Source organism: Aotus nancymaae, unplaced genomic scaffold (assembly GCF_030222135.1).
Source record: "Aotus nancymaae isolate 86718 unplaced genomic scaffold, 86718_ANA_hifiasm-v0.15.2.pri h1tg000064l_1, whole genome shotgun sequence".
NCBI classification, from domain to species: Eukaryota; Metazoa; Chordata; class Mammalia; order Primates; family Aotidae; genus Aotus; species Aotus nancymaae.
In genome coordinates this window covers 32,278,190-32,302,940 of record NW_026988479.1, presented here as the reverse complement: position 1 = coordinate 32,302,940, position 24,751 = coordinate 32,278,190, and the positions used below count along the sequence as shown (strand labels likewise).

Here is a 24,751-nt window from a genome sequence, read left to right as displayed (position 1 = left end):
ATTATTATTATTATTATTATTATTTTGAGACGGAGTCTTTCTTCGTCACCTAGGTTGGAGTACAGTGGCGCGATCTTGGCTCATTGCAACCTACACCTCATGGGTTAAAGTGATTCTGCTGCCTCAGCCTCCCTTGTAGCTGGGATTATAAGCACATGCCACCATGCCCAACTAATTTTTATATTTTTAGTAGAGACAGGGTTTGCCCTGGTGGCCAGGCTGGTCTTGAACTCCAGACGTCAAGTGATTCGCCTGCCTCGGCCTCCCAGCGTGCTGGGATTACAGGCATGAGCCATCCCGTCTGGCTGCCTGGCTTATGTTTTAAAAAATTTTTGTAGAGACCCAGTCTTGCTATGCTGCCCAGGCTAGCCTCAAACTCCCGGCCTCAAGTGATCCTCCCTCTTCAGCCTCTGAAAGCATTGGGATTACAGGCAGGAGCCACTATGCCCATCCAAATTTATTTCTTTTAAAGGAGATATAATTGACCATTTCAGAGTGTGCAATTCAGTGGTTTTTTTGTATAGGTGATGTGATGGTCACCAGTGGGTTTTGTGTAGGTGGTGGGATAGTCACCCAGAGGGTTTTGTGTGGGTGGTGTGATGGTCACCCAGTAGGTTTTGTGTGGGTGGTGTGATGGTCACCCAGTGGGTTTTGTGTAGGTGGTGTGAGGGTCACCAGTGGGTTTTGTGTAGGTGGTGTGACAGTCACCAGTAGGTTTTGTGTGGGTGGTGTGACGGTCACCCAGGTTTTGTGTGGGTGGCGTGACGGTCACCCAGTGGGTTTTGTGTAGGTGGTGTGAGGGTCACCAGTGGGTTTTTTGTAGGTGGTGTGACGGTCACCCAGTGGGTTTTGTGTAGGTGGTGTGACGGTCACCCAGTAGGTTTTGTGTGGGTGGTGTGACGGTCACCCAGTGGGTTTTGTGTGGGTGGTGTGAGGGTCACCAGTGGGTTTTGTGTGGGTGGTGTGACGGTCACCCAGTGGGTTTTGTGTGGGTGGTGTGATGGTCACCCAGTGGGTTTTGTGTGGGTGGTGTGACGGTCACCCAGTGGGTTTTGTGTGGGTGGTGTGACGGTCACCAGTGGGTTTTGTGTGGGTGGTGTGACGGTCACCCAGTGGGTTTTGTGTGGGTGGTGTGATGGTCACCCAGTGGGTTTTGTGTGGGTGGTATGACGGTCACCCAGTGGGTTTTGTGTGGGTGGTGTGACGGTCACCCAGTGGGTTTTGTGTGGGTGGTGTGACGGTCACCCAGTGGGTTTTGTGTCATGTGGCCAGTCTGTACCCAATTTAGTTCTGTCCAAAAGACCTCTTGAGCTTAACTTCTTTCCTGGGTCCCTGGCCTCAGACCCAGCCTGGGCAACATGGTAAGACTTTGTCTCTACAGAAAAAAAAAAAGAAAAATTTATAAAGTAAAATAAAATAAAATAAAAAATCACAGCCCCCTTACCTCCAGGCTGAGGAGAAGTCACTGAGTCACTTGTTTTCCACATTGACACGTGGGATGTTGATGGATGATCCCAAACTTTGGACTCTTTGGAAAAAAACGGGAAACAGAAAATAGAATTAGATAAATGTCTGTCTTCCTGTTTTTGGTACCCTACTGTTCCTATACTGACTTCTTTCTTAAAAAAAAAAAAAAAAAAAATAGTATCCAGACACTGTCCTAAGTGACATACATGCATCTGTCATTTAATCCTTAGAAAGAGCCACAGGATAGGTGTTATTTCCATTTTACTAGTGAGGAAACTAAGGCCCAGAGAGATTAGGTGCTTAGCTAAGATCATACAGCAGTAAAGGCAGGATTTGTACTTAGGCAGAGCAAAGCCAGAGTGCCCACATAAATCACTCTGCCATACTGTGTCCCTATGTTACACTATCACAAACACTGATTTATTTATCTTATACATGTCTGTTTTCCTCTGCTAGATTATTAGCTTCATTATGGCAGCCCCTGCCATGTGCGTGCTTACAAATGTGCCAGGCATTCTTCTAAGTCCTTCCACGAGTGAAGTTATACAACTCTACAACAAACCTAGGAATAAACTGAGGACAGAGACCCCCAGCAAAAAGTAGTAGAACTGGGAGTCAAACCGAAGTCATCCTCTCTAGCACCCCCAAGGATGCCAATCATGTCTTATTTTAGGGTATACTCTGTCCTGGACCCCAGTGACTACCTAAAGAAGGTTTGATGGGTAGGAGAAAGGACAAATAAATGAAAGAGTGACAATTCTCCCTCCACTCTAAAAAAAGCCAATCATTGAATGAGTAAACCCCTCAGGAGTCTCAACAAAGAAGATTTACATACATGAAATTAGGACAAGACAGCTAAGTGCTACTCAGCCTAGAGTCTAAAAGCAAACATCTAGAGATGTACCATGAGCTACTGCAGAGAACTGCACCAATCAAGAAGGGCCTTCCCCCACCCCCACCCCCCAGCCACAAGAAGGAACAAACTACAAAGGCTGCCCCGAGGCCAATTTGCCGCAGGGGGATTTTATGGCACAAAAGACCCAAAGAGGTTGTCGGTCATCTGATTCAGCAACGCTTTTATTAATTTCCTTCTCCTCAGTCCAAGGGGTGAGGGAGGACAGAGAAGGTGAGTGTCTGCACACCTTTGGATGTCAGCAGGACGGTGTCTGCAGAAGTAGACTCAGCATTACTCCAGTGGTCCCTGGGGAGGACGGTTTCTGATTCTGGAAGAGAAAAAAGTTGGATAAAAGGCAGCTAAAAAATAACAGTATTATTTTGTTTGTAGTAGGTGGTGGGATTTGGGACTATCTTTTCAAATTTTTTTAATTAATTAATTAATTAATTAATTATTTAAACAGAGTCTCGCTCTGTCACCCAGGCTGGAGTGCAGTGGCTCGATCTCAGCTCACTGCAATCTCCACCGCCCAGATTCAAGCGATTCTCCCGCCTCAGCCTCCCGTGTAGCTGGGATTACAGGCACGCGCTACCATGCCCGGCTAATTTTATATTTTTAGTAAAAGATGGGGTTTGACCACGTTGGCTAGGATGGTCTCAAACCCCTGACCTCAAGTCCTCCACCTGCCTTGGTCTCCCAAAGTGCTGGGATTATAGGCATGAGCCACTGTACCTGGCCACTATTTTTTTCTAATTTATCCATTTGTTTAAAGACAGAGTCTCACCATGTTGCCCAGGCTGGAATTGACCTCTTGGGCTCAAGGGATCTTCCTGCCTCAACCTCCCAAGTAGCTGGGATTATAGGCTCACATCACCATGTTCCAGCTCTATTTTTAGAGCTGTCTTGGTGCTTCTTTTTATATTTCAAGTTTTCTTCAAGGATTGCAAGTGATTTTTAGAATTAAGGAATAGAAACTACAAATATTGTGTTTTACAGTAGTTATTTATTTTCAAGCCCAAAGGAATAAAAAATACATACAAAAATTGATTGGTTCAGGGTTCATGGATTTTAGGTGACTATTCAGAGTATAATAGAATTATCCAATTCAATTTTATAAAGCTATTTGAATTATCCAGGACTTACTGAGGCAGCTGAAATGTCTAAGAAAGCCTTCAAGCTATCTCATGATTGCTTTCCCAATTCTTACTGCAGAATCAGAGGCCGACATATAGTGACAGCCTTGACAAGCCCCCCTAAGCAATGTAGTGAGTCGCTCAGTGAGAGGTACAAGTTGCAGGGTCAAGAATTCCAGGGGAAGAAAAAAAGAAACAAAGAAAAGAAACAAGGCTGGAACTAGGCACCGTCAGGGGACATTTTAGAGGCGACTGGAGGTCTTTCCTCAATCAATTGCTAATGCTCAGGCAGCGACTTATCCCCTGAAAGAATGGAACTGGAGTCTGACCAGAAGTGACCTTTCCTGGTTCTTTAATAAATACCTCTTGCAAGACTCCTGAGAGGTCAATTGGAGAACCCAAAATGCTGACTTTTCAAAAACACAAAGGAAAAGGCAGGAAAAAAAGACACCATAAAGAAAGAAAAGGAACGGTTTAGTAAAAACATCTCCTTACACACACGCACACACACACACGCACACACACGCACACGCCTACTGTTGAGTAAATTGTGTCCCCTCAAAATTCATATGTTGAAGTGCTAACCCTCCGTGCCTCAGATGCAAATGGACATTGAAATAGGGCTTACAAAGAGCTAATTAAGGTAAAATGAGGGCATATCAATGGACTGTAATCCAACATGACTGATATTCTTACCTCCAAGCCAAGGAGAGAGGACTTAGAAGAAACCAACCTTGCTGACACCTTGACGTTGGACTTGTAGAACCCGGAACGGCGAGAAAATAAATTTCTGTTGTTTAAGCCACCCAGTCTGTGGTGTTTGTTTGATAGGTCTAGCAAACTAATACATGTGTGTGTGCGCGCACACACACACACACACACACACACACAGAGAAAGCAAGTCACTGGGCTGCATCATTCAGCGAGAGAACTCTAAGAAACCCAAGATACATTTGCGTACCTGCAGTGAGGATGGGCCCTTCCTTAGAAGGCTCGGGAGTCAGAAGACCTGTGGCTGCCTCTGGAAAGGTGCTTGGGGTTGGTGAAGGGCACGAGTCTGCTGTTGTGAGGACGGTGATGGCTGTCGTTGGAAGTGGTGTTCTGGTTGTGAGATCGGGTGTGGTCATGACAGTTGGCAGTGCAGCTGTGGTGGTTGTCATCTGTGGGGTGGTGGGGCTCGTGGTGGTTGTTTTGTGTGTGGTGGTTGTTCTACTCGTTGTCGGGGCTGTAAACAACAACACACGTGTCTGGCAGCAAGCTGAGATGGAGGGAAAGGGAAACAGTGCAAGTACATCTGGGACCCATCCATTTCTCTCCATTTCTGCGGCCTCACCTGGTCCGCTGGCCTGGACCATTGTAATGTTCAATAAAATTGTATTTCCTGCCCTGACCCTGACCCCTTCCTTCCAATCTATTCTTCACACACTGCCTAGAGTAGTCATTTAAAATGTTGGCCAGGTGCAGTGGCTCATGCCTGTAATCCCAGCACTTTGGGAGGCCAAGGCGGGGGAATACTTGAGGTCACGACCAGCCTGGTCAACATGGTGAAACCCTGTACTAAAAATACAAAAATTAACTGGGCATGGTGGTGAGCACCTTTAATCCCAGCTACTCAGGAGGCTGAGGCAGGAGAATCGCTTGAACCCAGGAGGTTGCAGTGAGCTGAGATCATGCCACTGCACTCCGACCTAAGTGACAGAGTAACACTCCATCTCAAAAATAATAATAATAATAAATAAGCCAAATGTAATTATGTCCATCCCCTGCCTAAATCTTTTACCGGGTGCTCCTTGCCCTTAAGATAGAGAACCCAGTCCTGCACCTTGGCCTGCAAGCTGCAAGCCTCCAGTTGACCCAGTCCCGCCTTTCTTTCCAATCTCATGTCTCCACCCGCCTGCTATCACTTTTTCCTACCCAACTGGCCTTTCTTTAGCTTTTTGAACACATCAGCAACCTGCCCACTGCACGAACCTTTGCACCTGCTACTTCCTATTCTCATTCTTCACGAGGCTGACTCCTACTTAACTCTCAGGTCTCAGCTAAAAGGTTACTTCTGCAAGGAGGCCAAGTCGATTCTGCAATAATGATTAGGCTTTTGTGTGATGTGCTCTCATACTTCACCTCCACGGCCTTTATTGCATTCCGTAACTGCCCATTTATTTTATTGCTATCGTTTAAAGTCTGTTTATCCCATTAAACTTTAAGCATCATGAGGAAAAATCTGTCATTTATTTTGTTCTATGCTATAAATCCAATAATTATCACAGCGTCTGGCATATAGTAGACGCTCCAAAAACATTGCATGAATGCCTAAATGAGTGCATCGAAAGTGAGCTCAAAGCATGCAAACTAGGGTGAGAATGTAGTCTCTTTCAGACAGTAAAGATTGGTTCATACCAACACCACTCACCCCCAAACATCTGATTTGAGCTTCAATAGCCACCGTTTATTCTACAAATCTCACCCTCTCTAGAATATGCCAAATTTTCATGGACTCTAATGGACCAGAAAGACACCATTTGTTCCAAGTGAACTTAGAAATGACCTCATAATATATTGTCAAGTATTCTATAAAATAATAGTTGGCTATACCCAATTCGAAAAGAGAAGACTTGAGTGGGAGTCATTTAACGTCAATAAACCTCATTTCTCTCTTCTGCAAAATTGGACTACTTTCTCGCTATCTCACAATGTTGCCTTAAGAGAAAGATATACTAATATGTATGTAAGTTCTTAGTAATCCACATAAGTTGGTCTCAAATTTTAGAGTGCATTAGAGTCACCTGAAAACTTAAGAACATAGGCTGGGCGTGGTGGCTCACACTTGTAATCCCAGCACTTTGAGAGGCCGAGGCAGGTGGATCACCTGAAGTCATGAGTTTGAGACCAGCCTGGCCAACATAGTGAAACCCCATCTCTACTAAAAATACGAAATTAGCTGAGTGTGGTGGTGGGCACCTGTAATCCTAGCTACTTGGGAGGCTGAGGCAGGGGAATTGCTCGAATCTGGAAAGTAGAAGTTGCAGTAAGCCAAGATCGCGCCACTGCGCTCCAGGCTGGGCGACAAGATCAAAACTGTCTCAAAAAAAAAAAAAAAAAAGAATACAGATATCTAGATTCTCGTCTTCCAGGGTGCCCATCCAGTTAGGAATAGAGTCCAGGGATCCTCCAGGTGACACTGATGCAGGCAGAATACAGAGCTCACTTTGGGAAGCTCCATGCCAGAAAACTACCGAAGATGATTATTATTAGCATTACTCAACCATAGGCTCAATGCAGCTCAAATTTCTGGAATCCCACCATATTCCAAATTTCATCAAAAGTGACTGATAATAATAGAAGAAAGAGCACCTGAAAACTGCTATGACTGTGTCCAAATCTCAGGCCCTTTCTCCTCTGCCAGAAGTGGCAAAACATTGGCTTACTGGCTGAAGCTGAACCATGAATACATTTTACTTAGTTCATGCAATTTTTGTATTATTTTAAATCTGCCAACATGCAAAAAATCAACAGCGTTTACATAAAAATGGATAGATCTAAAAACACTGGACCCAAATATCTGCAAGGTGGAAATCCCCTAGATACATAGCAGCTGCCTCTTCAAATTGACCCTGCAATTCACTGGTTCCCTTTCCACCTTCCACTCATTTCTGTGGCTGCTTTTGTGTTTACTTACCTACTTCATACCATGGCATCTCATTTCAAATTCAATCTTCCCACACGTTGTAAAAGCAATTCTAACCTCTTCACCACCAGTCACTGATTCTATTATCCATTAAGCACTGAATCTCTCCTTCCACAGACATGAGGCCCTTCATGTGCTTACCTCTCTGTAGCTGCAGGCGCCTGTGTAACTTTACATCATTGAACCAGCCAGGCACCTCTATGCGGCAGCAGTACACACCGCTGTCACCTTCACTGGGATTTAAGATGGTCAAGGAGACATTGCCTCTCTGGAGAGTCCCCCAAAGTCTATATTTTGCTGACTTTCTTGAGGTCACCCGCGTTCCATCGGTGTGGATGAGCTCCTCGTTGCAACCGGAGTTGGGGCACCGGCCTTTCCCCCAGCACATGCTGTTGCTGTCCTGAGACCAGGATGGGTACAGACAGGGCAAAGTCACGGGCTGACCCAAAAACCCCATCACAACAATCTCTGATGTGGCTGGTGCTGCAACAAAAAAAGTGAAAACTAGGTCATGCAGTACTGAAATCTCTCAATTATGCTACACAGTTTTTGTGCTAATAGATGCTTCCAGGAAGATGAAAAAAGCTGTAGTCTATGTTTCTCCTCTCTTTTTCTTTTTTTTCCTTTTTTTGATACATGGTCTTGCTTTGTCACCCAGGCTGGAGTGCAGTGGTGCAAGCATGGCTCACCGAAGCCTCAACCTCCCAGACTCAATCCATCCTCCCACCTCAGTCTTCTGAGTAGCTGGGACCACAGGTGTGTGGCACCACTCCCGGCTAATTTTTGTGTTTTTTGTATAGACGGGGTTTCCCATGTTGCCCAGGCCGATGTGGTTCTTTTTTTTTTTTTTTTTTTTGAGACGGAGTTTCTCTCTTGTTACCCAGGCTGGAGTGCAATGGCGCGATCTCGGCTCTCTGCAACCTCCGCCTCCTGGGTACAGGCAATTCTCCTGCCTCAGCCTCCTGAGTAGCTGGGATTACAGGCACGTGCCACCATGCCCAGCTAATTTTTTGTATTTTTAGTAGAGACGGGGTTTCACCATGTTGACCAGGATGGTCTCGATCTCTTGACCTCGTGATCCACCCGCCTCGGCCTCCCAAAGTGCTGGAATTACAGGCTTGAGCCACCGCGCCCAGCCTGATGTGGTTCTTTAGCATAAGTTTGGATGTGCTTCGCAGTGCAGCCAAGTGGCCACTTGAATCTCTAAACCCATCTCCACGGCAAGACCTTTTGCTGATTTAAATCCTCTGATTTTAGTTCTATTCGATAACCAATAAACTCTCACATGAAAAATCCTGACCTTGTCACTCAGTTCCACTTATTCATATAATCAGGTGGGCTGTTTTCTATAAATCGATATTGTGGGCTACAGACTGAAAAGCTTCAATGGGTCTCCCAATCCAGAGAGTGCGATGAGAGAAAGGTAGGCTGTAAACGTATGTATTCCACTTCCTTCTCTCTTTTCAGTGGAAATTACTAGAATTGGAAATTACTCGCTTTGGACTAGTTGTTTGCTGTTAGATAATATGAAGTTAAGTGGAGCTCATGGACTATTTATTTTTAATGGACAAATAATAGTTGTGTATATTTATGGGGTACCATGTGATGTTTTGATATGCATATACATGGTAGAAAAATTCAGTCAAGCTAATTAACATATCCAGCACCTTATCAACTTAACAAATTTTTGTGGTGAGAACATTAAAAATCTATTAGCAATTTTGAAGTATTTAATACATTATTAATTACTGTGGTCATCATGCAGTGCAATAGATCACTAAAACTTAGTCCTTCAGTCTAACTGAAACTTTATACCTTGTAATCAACATCTCCCCTTTCCCTATCCCAGCCAGCCACCCCCCAGCCTCTGGCAACCACCTTTCTACTGTTGCTATGGGATTAACTTTCTTAGAGTCCACATATAAGGGAGATCAGACCGTATTTGTCTTTCTATGCATGGCTTATTTCACTTTGTATAATGTATTTTTTTAACATTAGCGCAAGAAGGAACCACAGAAATTATCTAAAATGACAGCTGTGATGTAAAAAAAAAAAAATGCTGGAAGGTTAGGTTTACTGCATCAGCTAGTTGAGATGTAATGTTTCACCTTTTCTAAAATGAAGTATGAGTGTGTCCCAACCTCTGCTACTCATTAGCATGACCTAAGGAGCTTGTTAAAAATACATAGTTTATTGCCCAAACCTGAGCCTGAATCCCTCAGACCAAGGCCCATGCATTTGTACTTGGATTAAGTTCTCCAGGTCGCCCTGATGTAGTTGACTGGCTAACCAGCGTTTGAGACCATTAGAAAAGCTCCTCTAAGATTACCTTCATCTCTGATAATCTGCAAAACATTTTCACTGTTAAAAATGTTAAGCCCATTAGCTTAATTGCGCATCAGAGATTATTCCAAACCATTTCCTTCCCCAGAAATGCTATTGAAGTGAAAGCCAGGCAGGCTGTAGATCTCAGATTGTTGGGACCACACCCTGCTCCCCCTTGGGTGCCTGGGTACCTGCTCATTGTTTTCTCTGAGGCACCCTCCTGTGAGATTCTCTATTCACTAACTTTGCTGACTTAGTTGGCTAAGTTATAGAAGGCACGGCCAGCAGCGCCCTGTTCCTCCCTGACTCAGTTGGCAGTAACATCAAGGCATTCCTCTCTCCAGGAGAAGGTGGACACGAGCCCTAAGAGTCACCCAGATGGTAAGCAAGACCATGTGCTTCTGGGGTTTTTCATAGTTAGCTTTTTTTTTTAAGACAGTCTCGGCCGGGCGAGGTGGCTCACACCTGTAATCCCAGCACTTTGAGAGGCCAAGGTGGGCAGATCACCTAAGGTCAAGAGTTCAAGACCAGCCTGACTAACATGATGAAACCCTGCTTCTACTAAAGATACAAAAAATTAGCTGGGCCTGGAGGTGCATGCCTATAATCCCAGCTACTCGGGAGACTGAGGCAGGAGAATCGCTTGAACCTGAGAGGCGGAGGTTGCATTGAGCCGAGATTGCGCCATAGCACTCCAGCTTGGGCAACAAGAGTGCAACTCATTTGAAAAAAAAAAAAAGACAGTTTCATTCTGTTGCCCAGGCTGAAGCGCACTGGTGCAATCCCGGCTCACTTCAACCTCTGGGTGTTCGTATGATAAAAAGCCATTCCCAATTTGGACCAGACTGCAGCCTTCCCTGAATTTGGTCTCTTCACTTCACCACAGGGAAATGTTTCACAGATTATAAATGCAGTGAGACGCTAGGCTCAGTGGCTTACGCCTGTAATCTCAGCATTTTGGGAGGCCGAGGCGGGTGGATCACTTGAGGTCAGGAGTTCAAATCCAGCCTGGCCAACATGGTAAAACCCTGTATTGGCCGGGCGCGGTGGCTCACGCCTGTAATCCCAGCACTTTGGGAGGCCGAGGCGGGTGGATCACGAGGTCAAGAGATCGAGACCATCCTGGTCAACATGGTGAAACCCCGTCTCTACTAAAAATACAAAAAATTAGCTGGGCATGGTGGCACGTGCCTGTAATCCCAGCTACTCAGGAGGCTGAGGCAGGAGAATTGCCTGAACCCAGGAGGCGGATGTTGCGGTGAGCCGCGATCGCGCCATTGCACTCCAGCCTGGGTAATAAGAGCGAAACTCCGTCTCAAAAAAAAAAAAAACAAAAAACAAAAAACAAAAAACCCTGTATCATAAAAATACAAAAATTAGCCAGGCATGATGGCAGGTGCCTGTAATCCCAGCTACTTAGGAGGCTGAGGCAGGAGAATCTCTGGAATCTAGGAGGCAGAGGTTGGAGTGAGCCAAGATCGCGCCATTGCACTCCAGTCTGGGTGACAGAGCAAGACTCTGTCTCAAAAAAAATAAACACATAAAAAATAAATAAATGCAGTAGGAAGTCCATTTTGCCTCCCATGAATCCAGGAGAAAAACAAGAAGTTCAATGTCATCACCCTCATCTGTGTTAACAACATAGAACACATTCACCTGAAATTAATAACTACCAAAATATGAACTTAGCCAAGTGTGGTGGCATGCGCCTATAGTCCCAGCTATTCAGGAGGCTGAGGCAGGAGAATGGTTGGAACCCAGGAGTTTAAGGTTGCAGTCAGATATGATTGTACCACTGGACTCCAGCCTGGGCAACAAAGCAAGACTGCCTCAAATTTAAGAAAGAAAAAAGAAAAAACATACGATCTTTTTCCTATGAATATTTGATAAATTAATAAAACACGTACAAGAAGTATTCCACTGGAGAGTCAACATTTTATTTTTTCAAGTACCGTAGTATGAAAGGAGGCATCCTAATTGCTCAATAAGAAAAATCCAATAGAGAAACTAGCAGAGGACATAATGGGCAATTCATAGATAAGAAAATGGGAGCAGCCAATTAATTTCACCCATTAGACTGGCAAAAACTTAGAACACTGAACATATTGAATATTGACCAAGGTGTGAGTAAACAGGGCTCCAAGATACTTGTGGGAAGGGACTTAGGAAAGGACTTAGCCTCCTGAGATAAATCAGAGCGAAATGGGGGCATGAATTGGTACAGCTGCACTGTGAGGAAATTTGGCAGTTTCTATTAAATATTCACTATACGTGAGTCCTAGATATGCCTTAGCAATTTCATGTTTGTTATCTACCCTAGAAAAACACATGTTCACAAAGATGCCTATTTGCAAATGTTGATTGCAGCCTCCGTGTATATGTGAATGAAATGGACAATGAATGTATACATGGGGAATGGCTAAACTGGGGTATATTTATTCCACGGAATTCTATGTAGATTAACAGCATTAGAGATAGACCTACATGAATTGACATGAAGACTCCAAGCCATTTAATGATGAAGAGGGCAAATTTCAAAACAAGACATAAAATATAAAACCCTTCTTGTAAAACAAATAAATAAAACAATTGTCTTTGTTTCTGTGGGCTCAGACATTTGAAATTAAATACATAGAAAACTGTCTGGTGCACTAGACACCAAACTCATTGTGTCAGTTACCCCCAGGGTCAGAGGAAAGGGACTGGAATTGAGGATAGTAGTCCAAAGGGCATTTGGCTTTATAACATTTTAATATTTTCACCAGGACTGTTTCTGTGTTACTAATCTTATTAAAAATTCATATAACAAAAAGGAAGCAGGCGCTGGGTAGGGCAGGAAAAACATCCATGAGGCTCACATTGTAAACCCCATCCTGCCAGTTACTGCTTTTGTGTTGTTGGAGGAAAGCCATGGTAATCTTGACCTCATTATCATCACAAGACAAAGGGGATAATACTCACCTCACAAATGGTGCTAAGGTCCACATAAGGAGGAGTATCAAATGCCATGTGAAATTAACAAAGTATTAATATGCATAACCAAGGACATTAGAATTTAGAAATAAGACAAAAAATGGTTCCTGTCTGTTGCAAAAGTATCCCTCAGTAAAGTAATTGCTGGTATCAAATCAATTTCACTTCTGTGGAGCTACCTGGAATGGTGGATACAACCTAGGTCCTTCTGCCAGCTTGTTCCTTCCCTAGCTGGTGACCTTGAGCAAGGCTGGCCCTTCCCCAATCTGAGTCTCAAAATCACCATCTGCAGAGTGAAGGGCATCTTTTAAGAGTACAGCCAGCTCTGGTCCTTGGTGATTCTGAGCAGTCACTCTCTTTTAAGTTGGTCGTCTTAGAAAAGGCACGTATAGGCCAGGCACAGTGGGTCACACCTGTAATCCCAGCACTTTGGGAGGCTAATACGGGTGGATCACCTGAGGTCAGGAGTTCAAGACCAGACTGGCCAAACATGGTGGAACCCTGTCTCTACTAAAAAATACAAAAAATTAGCCAGGTGTGGTGGTGGATGCCTGTAATCCCAGCTACTCAGGAGGCTGAGGCAGAAGAATTGTTTGAGCTTGGGAGGCAGAGAAGTTGCAGTGAGCTGAGACTGCACCACTACACTTCAGCCTGGGCATTGGAGTGAGACTCTGCCTCAGAAAAAAACAAAATTTTGACAAAAAAAAAAGAAAAAAGAAAAGTCACATATAGAAAAAAATAATAAAATAAAACAATAAACAGTTTACCAGGTACTGCCTCCTTCAAGCAGGACTGGAAAAGCCCCTCAACCAGTGTTCTATAGACCCCAGCAACTTTCAACCTGACAAAACCCTCCAAACCTCAAGTTTCCAGGATAAGACAGTCAGTAAAAAAACATGGATGAAAAGGCAGATGGTAGTTTTCTTACGTCTAAACAAAGAGGTGCTCATACCAAACCCAAAGTAGAAGTGTGAAAGTGACAGGGACTGCTTTCACTCTGTAGATTCTTTCTTTCTTTCTTTCTTTCTTTTTCTTTCTTTTTTTTTTTGAGACGGAGTTTCACTCTTGTTACCCAGGCTGGCGTGCAATGGCGCGATCTCGGCTCACCGCGACCTCCGCCTCCTGGGTTCAGGCAATTCTCCTGCCTCAGCCTCCTGAGTAGCTGGGATTACAGGCACGTGCCACCACGCCCAGCTAATTTTTTTGTATTTTTTTAGTAGAGATGGGGTTTCACCATGTTGACCAGGATGGTCTCCATCTCTTGACCTCATGATCCACCCACCTCGGCCTCCCAAAGTGCTGGGATTACAGGCGTGAGCCACCGTCTTTTTTCCTTTCTTTCTTTCTTTTTCTTTCTTTCTTTCTTTCTCTCTTTCTTCTCTCTTTCTTTCTTTTCCTTTCTTTTCTTTCTTTCTTTCTTCCTTTCTCTTTTTGAGATGCAGTCTTGTTCTGTCACCCAGGCTGGAATGCCTCGGTGCAATCTTGGCTCATTGCAACCTCTGTCTCCCAGGTTCAAGCGATTCTCCTGCCTCAGCCTCCCAAGTAGCTGGGATTACAGGCACATGCCACCACACCCAGCTAATTATTGTGATTTTAGTAGAGACAAGGTTTCATTCATCATGTTGGCCAGGCTGGTTGCAAACTCCTGACCTAAGGTGGTCCACCCGCCTTGGCCTCCCGAAGTGCTGGGATTATAGGCATGAGCCACCACACTTGGCCTGTAGTAGACTGCTTCTTGAGTGCCTATAATGTATTAAGCATGGAACTAGGTGCTGAAATATAACAAGCCACAAAGCAGACCTGGCCTGCCCTCATGGGGCCTGCAGAGTATCTGGGAAGAGAGGCAGGTAAGCAAGCATTTGCTAGAGTCACAAGTTTGAAGATGCAGGAACTCCAAGGAGAATGAGAACTCATAGCAGAAACACCTAACCTAGCTCAGAGGCTACGGGGTGGCTGGGAAAAGCCTGACTTAAGTAGGGACCTGAGGATACATGGCACTGTCGAGGAAACAACAGCAGAGAGAATAGTATAATACGAGTTTGACAGGCAGCAAATACGCTTGTTTTCCTTAAAATGTGGGTGTTTTCTCATGCACCATGTTGGAAAGGTTTCTGCACATACAAATAGCCAAGAGGTAGAAGAAAAAATGTTTAACATCATTAATCATCGGGGAAATTCAAATCCAAACCACAATGAGGTATCACTTCATTCCTGTTAAAATGGCTACTATCAAAAAGACAAAAAATAACCATTGCTAATTAGGATGCAAAGAAAGAGGAACTCTCACACACCGTTGGTAAGAATGCAAATTACTACAGCCGTCATAGGAAACAGTATGGTGATTCCTTAAAAACTAAAAACAGAACTACCATATGATCCAACAATCCCACTACTGGGGATATACCCCAAAGAAAGGAAATCAATTAAAGAGATACTTGCATTCCCATGTTTATCACAGCACTATTCACAATAGCCAAGATATAGCAACTTAAGTGTCCATCAGTGGATGAATGGATAAAGAAAATGTGGTATATACACACAGAAGAATATTACTCAGCCATGAAATGAAACTCTGTCATTTGCAACAACATAGTTGGAAACAGAGTTTATTAATATCATGTTAAGTTGAATAAGCTAGGCACAGAAAGACAAATATTGCATGGTCCCACTCATACATGGGAGCTAAAAAAGTTGATCTCATGAAAGTAGACAGTAGAATAATAGTCACCGGAGTCCACAAAGAATAGGGCAGAAGGGGTATAAAGAAAGGTGGGTTAGCGGGTACAAAAATACAGTTAGTTAGAACATGTGGAAAAAAGAAAAAAAAATACAGTTAAATGGAAGGAATAAATCCTAGTGTTTGATAGCATAGTAGTTATTAATAATTTCTTGTGTATTTCAAAATAACCAGAAGAGAACATTTGGAATGTTCTCAACACAAAGAATTCCAGCACTTTGGGAGGCTGGATGGATGGATCACCTGAGGTCAGGAGTTCGAGACCAGCCTGGCCAACATGGTGAACCCTCATCTCTACTAAAAATACAAACAATTAGCTGGGCATGGTAGTGGGCACCTGTAATCCCAGTTACTCAGGAGGCTGAGGCAGGAGAATCATTTGAACCTGGGAGGCAGAGGTTGTGGTGAGCCGAGATCGTGCCACTGCATTCCAGCCTGGGTGACAGAGTAAGACTCCGTCTCAAAAAAAAAAGAAAAGAAAAAAGAAATTTATTATTTCAAGAAATGAATATCCCAATTACCCTGACTCAATCATTGTACATTGTATGTATATATCAAAATAACACACAAGTAGTCCATAAATATGTATAGTTATTATGTATCCATTTAAAAAACATGGACTTCATAAAACTTCAAGGACTATTCAATATTATCTTATCCTAGAAGCACAGATTGTGACAACTGGTCATTTAAGAAGCCAGGGCTCTCATTTAAACTATGGGACAAATACGGGAGAGCCAGAGCAATTTAGATGTATTCCCAGTGTCAAGACTTAGTGCCCGAGATGCAGCTGCAGCGCAGGCCAGAACACTGGCCCTATACCACCAGGATGCAAAGGACTTCACTGGGCAAAACTGAGTGTGTACCTCTGCATCATCCAAAACCCAAAAACAACGTGCAGAAAAGAAACCTTACCGTAAGGCCTCACCCCAGCAAAACAAAACAGAAAGCAAACAAACACTTCTAAAAAACAGAGGGAATGACAAGAATGATCACAACTCTCACCAGAACAAATTCTCCTGACTTATTGATTATATGAATAACACCCATAGAGGAAATCTCTTTTCCCCAGTTTATCTGACCACTTATTTCTGTGTCTCTTCTTCAGTTGCCATTTCCAATAGAAACCCAAATTACCCCAGCCTAAAACCTCCAGACCTGTCTCTGGATAAACCTCTGTGTAAGGAGGCAGGAGAGACTCTCCGCAGAAGAAAGCCTGGAAGGGAGAGGGGAGGGATGCAGAAATGAAGTGAGCCTGTGCTTTATGGAGGCCCAAACCAGTGCATGGAAGTCCATCACACAATAGCAAGTCCTCCAGGAACTTCTACACAGAAGGTTTCAGAACACTTACTCAGATAAAGCCCCCAAAACTCAATCACCAGCCAGAGAACGAGAGTTTCTTTGGACATTTTGACGGCTGATCGGAGCTAGGAGTCTGTCTATCTATCCAGAGCCCTTTTCTTATACTGCAGTTAATGCTGACAGGGTGGGACTCTTGTTTCATTTCTCTTTTTCCCTCATAATCTTCCCGTTCCCCTGTCCTAAATGGCTTCCCCCAATTGGTGAAGCATGATGAAATCTGCTGAGCCCTTTTCTCCTGGTGACTAATGTGTGTGTGGAGGGATGGCGTGGGCATACTTGTGTCTCTTTGTCCACGTGTGCAGTGGGTTTCCTATGTGTGCATGAGCATCCATACATGTGCTGGTGCAAATTTGCCTGTATAACCTATGCATGTGCCACAGTCGTCCCAACCGCTGTGCAGCCTATCACAAAACGCAGTTGACTCTCCACACTGACAAATGTTTACATGTAGATTCCTCATGGGGCCAAAGTACAGTTAGACTAAAAGTTGGCTCCATTTCCATTCTAGGTTCTCCCTCACGCTCTTCCCTGGTCTCCTTGCCCTAATAATGGAGAAAGAAAAGTGAAGACAGGCACAGTGGCTCACACCTGTAATCCTAGCACTTTGGAAGGCCGAAATGGGAGGATCACTTGAGGCCAGGAGAGTTTGAGACCAGCCTGATCAACATAGCAAAACCCCCTCTCAATTTTTTGTTTAAAAAAATGTTTAATAAAAAAATTAAATTGAAAAATGTGTAGCTTTAGGAAGACACTGAAGCCCAGAACTTCCTGATTCCAAAGCTTATGGTAAATCACTACATTGTCCTTTGACCTGTGACCCTTTGGGTAATGTGTCCATATGACCAAGCCTACCTGTGTCTTGCTCCTACTTAGTACCAGAGAGAAAATATAAGAATGCACAAATGTTCCAGATTTTTAAAAATCCTCAATTGATTGTAACCAGCCAACAAACCTCAAACATTTCAACATTGCTTCTACTGAAGGTATCAGTGAAAAATCTAAATTATCAGGTGAGGTTCTGGACTCAGGAAAGCGAAACTAACATGGGCAGGGATGAAAATAAGGGGATTCAGAGTGAACCGTTCCCCTGAATGCCCACAGAACCATGGGATCCTTTCCCTATTCTATCCCCAGGAAACTGAAGAATTTAATCTCTGGCTAAACTAAATGGTCCCAATAAAACATTTTCAGATGTTTATATTTTTTGAGTGTTCCCCAACAAAATCACCCAACCCTCCTTCAATAAGTACACCAGTTCATGAGCCTCAGCCATGTATGCAGAACTTTTAATTAGTTTTTAGTGTGACTTTCAGATAAGAACAGATAATTAGGGATCATCAGACATTTGAGGAAAGTATTTATCATAAAAAAGAGACAAAAACAACAGGGTGAGCTAAAGAGAACTTCAAAAAAATTTTTAAAAGCTAATATTTTCCCAGAAAGAAAGATTTTACATCTGTGAAAAAAACATAGATGTTATAAAAATGAAAAATCAGAGACTAGAAAAAAACTCTTAGAAATTAAAAATATTATACCTACCCCTGAATTTTATGGAAGTTTTGAAAAATAAAGTTAAGAAAATTTGTTAGAAAATATAATTATCTACAAAGTCAAAGGGCTAGGATTGTTTCAGAACATTACAAAAGAAAATAGAGGAGAGGAAATTACTAAAGAAATAATAAAAGGAAGACCCTCATAACTAAACTAAAGGACATGACTATCAGCATTGAGAGGGCCAATCAAATGCTAAGCTCAATGAATGAAAATATCTCCACAAAGCAAGACATCATCATGTATTCTGAGAACATCAGACATAAAGAAAAGACACGAAAAGACTCCAGAACAACAACATATTGCATTGATGGATTTGGAATTAGAAAGGCATTGGTGTTCCAAACAACAAAGCTAGAAAATAATGCATGAATGCCTTCAAAATTCAGAGGGGAGGCTGAGTGTGGTGGCTCACACCTGTAACCCAGCACTTTGGGAGGCCAAGGTGGGTGGAACACTTGAGTCCAGAAGTTCCAGACTAACCTGGATCAACTGGGTGGAGCAGCTCACACCTCTAATACCAGCACTTTGGGAGGCTAAGACAGGCAGATCACTTGAGGTCAGGAGTTCAAGACAAGCCCGGGCAACATGGTGAAACCCAGTCTCTACTACAAATACAAAAATTAGCTGAGTGTGGTGGTGCACTCCTGTAATCCTAGCTACTTGGGAGGCTGGGGCAGAAGAATCACTTGAACGCAGAAGGCAGAGGTTGCAGTGAGCTGAGATCGCGCTCCTGCACTCCAGCCCGGGTGACAGAGACTCTGTCTTAAAAAAAAAGAAAAGAAAGTCTGTATCTGCCAAAAATACAAAAAATTGGCCAGGTGTGGCAATGCATAGCTGTGGTCCCAGCTACTCCAGAGGCTGAGGCAGGAGGATTGCTTGAGCCTGGGAAGTGCAGGTTGTAGTGAGCTGAGATTGCGGCACTGCACTCCAGCCTGGGAAACAGACAGAGACCCTGAGTCAAAAAAAAAAAAATTTTCAGAGTAGAAATTTATTTTCAACCTAGAATCCTACTTCCAGACAATCCATTTCTCAAATGAAAGAGCACAATAAAGACTTTTTTGGACATGGATTCAACATTTACTTACTATGCTTCCTTTCCTAGGAAGTAATAGAAGGGAAATCTATAGTAAAACAGGAGAAATAACCAGGAAACAGAAAGACAGGGGATCCAGAAAGCACGACATCTAACTCCAGGGAAGAAAAATTTCACGAAGAAAACTGCAGAACAGAGAGAAGAACTGTTTCACTGCATCATAAACCACCCCAAAACCTAGTGCCTGAACAATGTACTTTTCATGATTCCCTGGGATGACAGTGTTCAGCTGGGTAGCACTCACTCAGTGACAGTGGCTAGGGCTACAGCTATCTCAAGACTAGACTGGACTATTTGTCCAAGATAACTTTCTCACTCACATGACTGATCATCAAAAAGGACATTTTTAGCTGGAATCATATGTCTAGCAAATTAATAGAATGACTAGAAGAGGTAGAGACTAGGCTGACAACTCTCTCTCTCTCCACGTGGCCTTTCTGCATGGCAACTTGGGCTTCCTTACAGTATGGTGGTCTCAGAGTAGTTGGATTTCTTATGTAGGATCTGGCTTTCTAAAACATGAGCATTCCAACATGTTCAGGAATAATCTATGAAGGTTCTTATGACTTAGGCTTAGGTGACATTCAGTATCATTTTTACAGTATTCTGTTGGTCACAAGGCAAGTTATAAAGCTGTCCCAGAGAATTCAAGTGGACGGAGCAATACAAGGATGTGAATACAAGGAAGTGTGGTTCATTGGGGTGGCAGGGGAAGCATCTCTGGAGACTAGTTACTTTTATAACCAACTCAGGCTGAGGCAGAAGGGCAGAGGAATAAGCCTTGGGGTGTTGGTAGTGTCATGAATAAGATCATGTTCTTAGGTATTTTGAAAATAAATTTGATAGGTGTTTGGCAGGTATGATGGAATATTTGGGATTTTTTTTTTTTTTTTTTTTTTGAGACAGGGTCTTGCTTTGTTGCCCAGGCTGGAGTGCACTGGTATGAACATGTTTTAGTAAAGCCCCAATCTCCAGGTTCAAGCAATCCTCTTGCCTCAGCCTCCCAAGTAGCTGGAACCACAGGTGCATGCCTCCATGCCCAGCTAATTTGTTTAAATTTTTGTAGAGGCATGGTCTTGCCATGTTGCCCAGGCTGGTCTCAACCTCCTGGTCTCAAGTGATCCTCCCATCTTAGCCTCCAGGAGTGCTGGGATTACAGGCATGAGCCACTGCTCACAGTGATGGGATGAATATTTTATGGATACTTGAGAAATTAAGAAAAAAAGACAATGAAGGCCAAGTGTGGAGGCTCATGCCTGTAATCCCAGCACTTTGGGAGGCCAAGGCAGATAGATCACTTGAGGTCAGGAGTTCCAGACGAGCCTGGACAACATGGTGAAACTCTATCTCTACTAAAAATACAAAAAATTTGCCAAGTGCAGTTGTGGGTGCCTGTAATCCCAGCTACTTGGGAGGCTGAGGCAGGAGAATCCCTTGAACCCAGGAGGTGGTGGCTACAGTGAGCCAAGATCGCGCCACTGCACTCCAGCCTGGGTGACAGAGGGAGACTCCGTCTCAAAAAAACAAGCAAACAAACAAAAACTGAGGTAATTATTACAACCAGGAAAGATAAAATGTTATATTAGAAAAGAAATGTTATTATGGTGCATTTGCTAATTATGAAAGCTATTAATAGTTACATGATCATGATAATGTAAAATCTGGCTACTGGTTTAACCCACACTTTTTTTTTTTTTTTTTTTGAGACAGAGCCTTCTGAGTAGCTGAGACTAGAGGCATGTGCCACCACGCCCAGCTAACTTTTTGTATTTTTAGTAGAGACGGAGATTCACCTTGTTAGCCAGGATGGCCTCAATCTCCTGACCTCGTGATCCTCCCACTTCAGCCTCCTAAAGTGCTGGGATTACAGGCATGAGCCACTACACCCAGACCTTTTTTTTTTTTTGACATAAGGTCTTGCTCTGTCACCCAGGCTGGAATGCAGTGGTACAATCTTGGCTCATTGCAACCTCTGCCTCCAGGGTGCAAGCAATTCATCTCTCAGCCTCCCAAGTAGCTGGCATTGCAGGCATGCACATACCTGACTAATTTTTGTATTTTTAGTAGAAACAACATTTCACCATGTTGGCCAGGCTGGTCTCAAACTACTGGCCTCAAGTGGTCTGCCTGCCTCAGCCTCCCAAAGTGCTGGGATTACAGGCATGAGCCACCATGCCACAACTTAACACACAATTTTGATATGACTATACTGGAAAGATTGGTAGAGAGGAAGTGGGGTAGGGAAGTAAGAAAGACAGTCTATTCACCTTTATAAGAAATCAACAAATAGTGTCTCAAATTTATCTATCAGACAGTACCAGCATAAAAACACTATGAGTAATATGAAGGTAAGAACCAGAAGAACAAGCTCAAAAGAGTTTAAATTTGATGCAAAGGAGTGGGAAAGAAATTTACCATTTTTTAAGTTATAAACCTTTTACAACTTAACTTTTAAAAATGTATATATTGAGGCTGAGTGTGGTGGCTCATGCCTCTAATCCCAGCACTTTGGGAGGCCAAGGTGGGCAGATCACTTGAGGCCAGGAGTTCAAGACCAGCCTGGCCAACATGGCGAAACCCTGTCTCTACTAAAAATACAAAAATTAGCTTGTCATGGTGGTGCGAGCCTGTAATCCCAGCTACTCAGGAACCTGAGGCGGGAGAATCTCTTGGACCCAGGAGGCAGAGGTTGCAGTCAGCTGAGATTGTATCACTGCACTCCAGCTTGGGCAACAGAGGGAGACTGTCTCTAAATAAATAAATACATAAATAAATAAAATGGATATATTGAGCATACCTAGCACCCACATCTTAATTTCTACTTCTACCCTCCCATAAAAAGAACCAGAGCTTCTTGGAGAAATGGCTGATTCTAGTCCTGAAGCAAAAAATATACAGAATGAGCCTGGAGCATCCTGCAATGTCAGTAAGTAAAAGCAAGAAGGTGCTAAAAACCAAAAGAACAAAATTGAAAAAAAAAAAAAAAAACTTTCCCTAATGATGGGATTATTTTAAAGGGCAAAGGAGATTATCAAAAGAGCTTCCAAAAAGCTTTGGCTCCACCTCAAAGCTGGAAAACCTGAGCAACAAAATAAATAAAAGAATACCGGATTATAATTCAAAGCGTAAAATAAATATCTGAGGCCATACTGAAAGAAGTAAATTATTGAATCCATGAATAAGTAGGGGATAATAGACAAATCTTCTGCCCAGAAGTATTATATATAATTTATGTAGATCCTCCCCACTCAAGGAGATAAAAGCACAAATCCCCACTCTTGAAGTGTGGGTTTGACCTAGTGACTTCCTTCAAAACATAGAGTGGGGATTTGCTGGGCAATGTTGAAAACTGACAAATACTACCTAAGGCACACAATCAAGGTCAACATCAACCATGAGTGGAGTTGATAACATGTACCCTTGATACGATGTAATATAAGGGCCACTTTACCTTTATGGACTTCCTCCTCAAAACCCAATGACATCGAATCATGAAGAAAACAAGCCAGGTGCGGTGGCTCACACCTATAATCCCAGCACTTTGGGAGGCTGAAGTGGGAGGATAACTTGAGCTCAGGAGTTCAAGACCAACCAGGCCAACATAGTAAGTCCTTGTCTCTATTTTTAAAAGATAAATAAATTAATAAATAATGTAATGTGGTATCCCAGGTGGGATCTTGGAACAGATAAAGGCCATTAGCTAAAAAGTAAGAAAATATAAATAAAGTATGGATTTTAGTTAATAATAATGTACTCATCTTGGTTCATTTATTTAATTTATTATTATTATTATTTTTGAGACAGAGTCTCACTCTGTTGCCCAGGCTGGAGTGCAGTGGCATGGTATCGGCTCACTGCAAGCTCTGCCACCTGGATTCAAGTGATTCTTCTGCCTCAGCCTCCCGAGTAGCTGGGATTACAGGCACCTGCCATCATACCTGGCTAATTGTTTGTATTTTTAGTAAAGATGGGGTTTCATCACGTTGACCAGGCTAGTCTTGAACTCCTGACCTTAAGCAATTCACCCACCTCAGCCTCCCAAAGTGCTAGGATTACATGCATGAGCCACCGCACCTGGCTGGTTCATTATTTTTAATAAATATATCACACTAATATAAGCTGTTAATAATAGGGGAAACAAATGTATGGGAACATGAGAACTCTCTTGTATTATCTTGGATTTTTCTGAAAATCTAAAACTGCTTTAAAATAAAATTTATTTTTTTTTAAATGCACACATTCCTTTGTTTTAGGAATGTAAATGTTAATCTAATATCTGGAGGGGTCGAACACTGAAAAATGAGGCTAACTTTGGTAGTCTCTTCCTAAGTTAGAGTCCATGATCAGGCTTCAGAATGTTCACAAACAGCCTAACATTTGATGCTCAGTTCTTATTAAAGCATATTTTTGAGAGACTCCTAAGCAGTGATGGGTATTTCATGTATTTGCCACCTTTATTCTCTGCATTTGGAAGTTTGCCTCTGGGGAACCAGACTTTCCTCATTCTCAGTCAATGCAGTTCAGGTGGCATTGATTTCATTCATGGGTGCAATTGGCTCAAGGATAAGCAAGTGACTCAAATGAAGTCAAGGATACACAATCTTGAGCTGTTTATTGTGCCTTTTAAGAGATAGAGACCTGGGGCCGGGCGCGGTGACTCAAGCCTGTAATCCCAGCACTTTGAGAGGCCGAGGCAGGTGGATCACGAGGTCAAGAGATCGAGACCATCCTGGTCAACATGGTGAAACCCCGTCTCTACTAAAAATACAAAAATTAGGCCGGGCGCGGTGGCTCAAGCCTGTAATCCCAGCACTTTGGGAGGCCGAGGCGGGTGGATCACGAGGTCAAGAGATCGAGAACATCCTGTTCAACATTGTGAAACCCCGTCTCTACTAATACAAAAAAATTAGCTGGGCATGGTGGCGTGTGCCTGTAATTCCAGCTACTCAGGAAGCTGAGGCAGGAGAATTGCTTGAACCCGGGAGGCGGAGGTTGCGGTGAGCCGAGATCGCGCCATTGCACTCCAGCCTGGGTAACGAGAGCGAAACTCCGTCTTCAAAAAAAAAAAAAAAAAAAAAAATACAAAAATTAGCTGGGCGTGGTGGCGCGTGCCTGTAATCCCAGCTACTCAGGAGGCTGAGGCAGGAGAATTGCTTGAACCCGGGAGGCGGAGGTTGCGGTGAGCCGAGATCGCGCCATTGCACTCCAGCCTGGGTAACAAGAGAGAAACTCCGTCTCAAAAAAAAAAAAGAGAGACCTTCTCTATTTTCCTCTGGTCTGAGCTGTGAGAAAATGAGCCGGAAGCTAACGGCAGCGGTCTTGCCACCAATGAGGAAAGCCTGCCTCATAAGAGAACCAATCAAGCAGAAAGCAAGTGAGGAAGTAAAGCAAGCCTAGGTCTATGACATGAGTGGAATCCCTAAACAAAACACATCAATGAGGCAATAAATTCCCTTTTGGGCTTAAGTCAATTTGCATTGGGTTTTCAGTCATTTGGAATCTTGAATCTACTAAAAAAACCTCTACA

At 43.3% G+C, this 24,751-nt stretch overlaps 2 protein-coding genes across 9 annotated transcripts in view; one reads left to right on the top strand and one right to left on the bottom strand.

Moving 5' to 3' along the window:
* TIMD4 (T cell immunoglobulin and mucin domain containing 4) overlaps window positions 1–24,751 on the top strand; it is a 242,205-nt gene that overhangs the window by 40,727 nt on the left and 176,727 nt on the right. The window lies entirely within an intron of this gene.
* LOC135270653 (T-cell immunoglobulin and mucin domain-containing protein 4-like) overlaps window positions 1–24,751 on the bottom strand; it is a 55,401-nt gene that overhangs the window by 13,185 nt on the left and 17,465 nt on the right. For 3 of the 8 annotated variants that reach the window (XR_010338796.1, XM_064366562.1, XM_064366561.1), the window contains exons 1-5: window positions 16,567–16,746; window positions 7,322–7,663; window positions 4,457–4,720; window positions 2,610–2,690; window positions 1,445–1,528 (exon numbers count right to left, since the gene is read on the bottom strand). Coding sequence is in view for 3 of the 8 variants with exons in the window: in XM_064366562.1 (XP_064222632.1) it covers window positions 1,445–1,528; window positions 2,610–2,690; window positions 4,457–4,720; window positions 7,322–7,663; window positions 16,567–16,624 (829 nt within the window). In the remaining 5 variants the exon portion in view is untranslated. Of the gene's footprint in view, window positions 1–1,444; window positions 1,529–2,609; window positions 2,691–4,456; window positions 4,721–7,321; window positions 7,664–16,566; window positions 16,748–22,675; window positions 22,843–24,751 lie in introns of those variants that run through there. The other 5 variants (XM_064366557.1, XM_064366559.1, XR_010338797.1 and 2 more) reach the window with 4 other exon arrangements.